General features: G+C 39.4%; 1 protein-coding gene across 1 annotated transcript; it reads left to right on the top strand.

Moving 5' to 3' along the window:
- Positions 1-808: 808 nt before the first annotated feature.
- On the top strand, positions 809-3,609 carry LOC117467784 (phospholipase A and acyltransferase 4-like). The gene is made up of 4 exons (XM_034111639.1): positions 809-932; positions 1,751-1,862; positions 2,724-2,992; positions 3,175-3,609. The coding sequence occupies exons 1-4, from the start codon at positions 918-920 to the stop codon at positions 3,286-3,288; spliced, it is 510 nt and encodes a 169-aa protein (XP_033967530.1). The 5' UTR covers positions 809-917; the 3' UTR covers positions 3,289-3,609.
- The last annotated feature ends 795 nt before the right edge of the window (positions 3,610-4,404 follow it).

The raw sequence follows: 4,404 nt of genomic DNA, 5'->3' as shown, positions 1-4,404 counted from the left end.
GTCATTTGCTACTCAGCACAGCAGTGCTAGTGAATCAGGAAAAACCTTAAATCCTGGGGAGAGTCCTGAGAGGATCTCTGTCCGTCAGTAAGACGTTTCCTGCCCATGGAGACGACGAGACACCGTCTGTCTAGATCACGTTAGCGAGTGAAAACATCACTGTTTTAATATACTTCTAGCAAACAGCGAACATGTTTAGGAGAATTCAGCAGTTTTATATCGTAAAAAGTCTTATTTGTTTTCAATGGCTTCCATGTCATGTCATTCAATGCATACTTTTATACTAACCAGGGCAAGTAGGACACGCCTATTTTTATTGGATTTTATTCTAATCTTTTATTTAATAGGAACATTTTAATGATTCAGCTTTTTTGGATCCACATGACATGTTTTATTAATAATTTAATGAATTCATATACAATGAATAAGAGTATTATTATATTCTGTTAAGTGTGTTGTCAAACTGTTGAGTAGGCTGGTTTCACAAACATTGAAATATTATAAATATAAAAATATATATATATATTTATTATATAACAATGCATTACTCATTTTCTTTTCTCTAGCATAAGAAGGAGATCACTGCAAAAACTTGAAACCAGACTTGAGGGCCTGACCAGTTCCACAGAAATGAAACGTAGCCTTTGCAGCTTAATGCACTCACCCCCCACCTGCAGGTCTTCAGTGTAACATGATCAGACTCGACCTGTCAATGATTTGCAAATTCAGACCAAGCTGCCAAGTCATACAGTGTGTGCACCAATCTAATCGTCTGTTTCTGTTTCCATATCAGCTTGCTGAACACTTTCGCTTCTGGGACGAAAGCACACTTAGGTTTCAGTCTCCAGCTGGGATAAATTGGCTGCACGTTGCCTCTGTTCAGTTAAAGAAGAAGAAGGAGAAGAAGAAGTGAAGACATGGCTCCAACACTGGTGAGTCTCCTGCTGCTGAGCCCTGCTGTCACTCATGACTCAGACTAGATTTAATGCTGCTTTACATTGTTGACTTTTTACACTGGCAACAGATTTAAATACTTAAGGTATATATATTTGATGTGCTTAGTACTCCTCAATAACAACGCATAATTAGTTTATTTTAAATGTCTTTCCGTAAAGCAATCTGTTACCATTTAAGTGAAAATATATGGCAACGTTCAGGTAACATTAAACAAAGAAATTAAGAATATCTACCATAGAAACTAGAAAAAAAAATCATTAGTGTTTGTTGACTGTCATGTGTTTCTGCAGGGACAACAGATAAGAACGACCAAATAGCTAAATCCTATCTTTTCTTTTGGAGATTAATGATTAATTTTTGACACGCGATTCTCAAAAATAAACCAAATAATAAATAACACACATTTTCCAACTTACTGAAAGTATCTACCAGTGTTGACTGTGCACATACCCTCTGTCCAAACAAGTGCCTATCTGGGTGTTACTTTGCCCTGCTTGTTTAATGATTCATGCCCTGATACATTTATTGATTTAGTATAATGTCAGACAAGAACAAAGGAAAGACTCATTTCACGCAAGAAGATCATCATTTAAGAAGCTCTGCAGTTTAAAACCATTGTTTTTCACTGAAACACAATTGTTGTTTACATCTATGTTAACTAGATTGCAGTCTTCTTCCCTGCTGTTCTTACTTCAGTGCAACCCTAACCCGAGGGTAGCTTTAAGAAGTGATCAAAACTGACTTTATGTCAAGTTTGTTATTTTTGTAAATTAACGTTTGTTAACCATTTTAGTTTGACCAAGGTCCTAAGCCAGGGGACCTTATCAAGATCTTCCGTGGGACATACGAGCACTGGGCTGTCTACATCGGTGGAAATGAAGTTGTTCATTTGATTCCCCCAAGTGGTAAAGTGTTGCATTCACTGCATTAATCTTGGATACACTATCTAAAACCTTATCTGCCACGGCCCGTCTACACTACAGCGTCGACAGCGTCGAAAGCTCCAATCTGCTCCAATCTGCCCATTCACTTTCAATGGGGTGACGTCACGTAGCCGCGCTTTTTCGCCGAACTGAATTGTGGGTAGCAGAGCGAGGCGTCTCAGGCGACAGAAGTTGAACAATGTTCAACTTCTGTCGCCTGAGACGCCGGAGTAGCCAGCGCCAGCCAATCAAATCCCATTTCCCAAAATCTGACAGCTGAAGCGCTAGCCAATCAAACCGCGTCTAAGCTGGGAGAGATATCCCGCCGTTCATTTCTATATTTCAAAAAAAGTCGGAGGAGAAACTAACTATCGCCGTAGCAAATCACCCGGTTTTGTATGACCAGACCCTCTTCACCTACCGGGATACAAACCGGAGGAACCAGGCATGGAGGGAGGTGGCAGAGACAGTGGGGGAAACTGGTAGGTTTTCGCCTGTTTGGGGAGTTTATATATATATATATATTGCTCGCATAAAATCCCCGGGGGTTTTTGCTTTGTATGTCGGGGGCGGGAGATTCATGTGATTGGTTGTTGGTCGTGTTGCTTGAATAAAATCCCCAAGCTCCAGACACGCCCAGCTCCAAGCTATTTTTGGAGCTGTAGTGTGGACGCTCCGTTACCGTAATGGCAGAGAATGTTAGCCAATTAGTCACATGTATAATATTATAAAATACAACGACAATTGATACTTACAATATTTTTCTCCGTGTGTATTCAATTTCTTCTCTAACCCACTTTATTCTTACTTCAGTTCTGCTTGTGTCTTTTGTTTAACGCCCAGGTGATGATTCAAACCCTTTTAATAGCCTGATGGTGCTCCTGGACAGCAACAAGGCCGAGGTGAGGTGCCAGAAGCTCTGGGAAGTGGTCGGCCCCCATCGTTATGCAATCAGCAACTTCCTAGATTACAAGTATGAACCTCTGCAGCGTGACATCATTGTGAGAGAGGCGTGTAGGATGGTGGGTCAGGAGCTTCCGTACTCCCTCACCAGTCACAACTGTGAGCACTTTGTCACGGAGCTACGATACGGCATTTCACAGTCCAGACAGGTGAGGGTTTTGTAGATGTTATACTACTTTTTCCAGTACTAAATAAATATCATGCAAACTCTGCTTCTTTTACCATCCAGAGCCGTGAGTCAATTAGAAACGTTCTGGTTTTAATTGAATAGTTAAATGTTTCCAGCAATATTTGTTTGACCCTCAGACCACCATTCATTGGTGTTTTGCAGGTTAACAGAGCTGCTGCGATTGGAGGTGCAGCTGTCGTGGGTGTGGGCATTCTGGCTGCAGGGGCCATTCTGCTTTCCGCCTTGTTTAAGGATCACGAAGAAGAAGAAGAATAAGAAGAAGAAAGGAGACATCGTAACTGAGACAGAAAGATGAAAGAAAAGATATTGCCAGTGTTTCAGTCAATTCACCTGGCAGTAATGATTATTTAAATTCTGGAATGAACTACTGCACGTGTACAAAATAAATGTTTCCTAATGTCAAAATGTGTGACAAGATGTAATGGGTGTTAAAACTTTAAGTTTTATATTGATGTTGGTATAGATTCACTTCATGGTTGTTTAGTTATGTCTGAAATGTATATTACAATGAATAACTTGCCATGAGTTCATTTTTTTAGGATTAAATAAAAAAAAGTGCCAAGTGAAGTAATCTTATGTTAAGACTCAATCTTGAACTTATTTACTGTATTATTATTTGTTTGTGTTTTGGATCAATTATTTTTATTTATTTTTAAATAAATGGAAATCATTAAAGTGAACTAAGAAATATGTTTTACTTTCGATCGTTTTTATGTTAATGTCCTGTGCAAATCTGTACTTAATGTGTACATTTTTGTTGTAAATCTTCTAGATTAAGAATAATCACCAACATTAAAGGCAAAAATGATTGTATAATCATATCAATCATGATGGTTAAATACACTTTGAACTTTGATTGAGGTACTAAGTGCAAATAATGGGCAGAGAGGGCAGAGGTCATGATGTTGAAAAGGCAGACAGGAGAACACGTAGTATTTGTTATCTTTGCGGCCTAGCTATGAGCTTAAAAGGGACTTTAACCCCCGTCGCCTCTGTTCCTACTTTGTGCTGCATCACAAACTACCACTGTTCACCATGTGTTACAGCCGTTGCAGGTGGGGAAGAGCAGATTCACACAAGACCATGTCATCTACATACTGTGTGTGCACACTCTTGTTCTTCTGTCTTTGTGAGGACCAATTAGACACATCGACCCTGAGAGTGAGGACCTTTTGGAAAGTAACTATATTTGAGAAAGTGGGGGCACTTGAAAGAGAAAGTCTTCATAATCAAAGTTATACTTATGTTAGGGTTTAGAATCAGAAAAGTGTTTACATTGGCGGTTCCCAAAAGTACAAAAAAGTTTTAAAAAGTGTGTGTGTGTGCATTTGCAGCTGATTTGTGGGTTTGTGATGAATGTCACACAAACGC

Source organism: Pseudochaenichthys georgianus, chromosome 22 (genome assembly GCF_902827115.2).
Source record: "Pseudochaenichthys georgianus chromosome 22, fPseGeo1.2, whole genome shotgun sequence".
Taxonomy (NCBI): Eukaryota; Metazoa; Chordata; class Actinopteri; order Perciformes; family Channichthyidae; genus Pseudochaenichthys; species Pseudochaenichthys georgianus.
The sequence above is the reverse complement of the archived record's forward strand: the minus strand, read 5'-3'. Positions and strand labels throughout refer to the sequence as shown.

What these genes read in the sequence shown, in the direction of transcription:
- LOC117467784 (XM_034111639.1), top strand. An exon ending in TCATTTGATTCCCCCAAGTG is followed by an intron (nt 1,863 to 2,723) that starts GTAAAGTGTTGC and finishes TTTAACGCCCAG; the next exon opens with GTGATGATTCAAACCCTTTT. An exon ending in GCATTTCACAGTCCAGACAG is followed by an intron (nt 2,993 to 3,174) that starts GTGAGGGTTTTG and finishes GGTGTTTTGCAG; the next exon opens with GTTAACAGAGCTGCTGCGAT.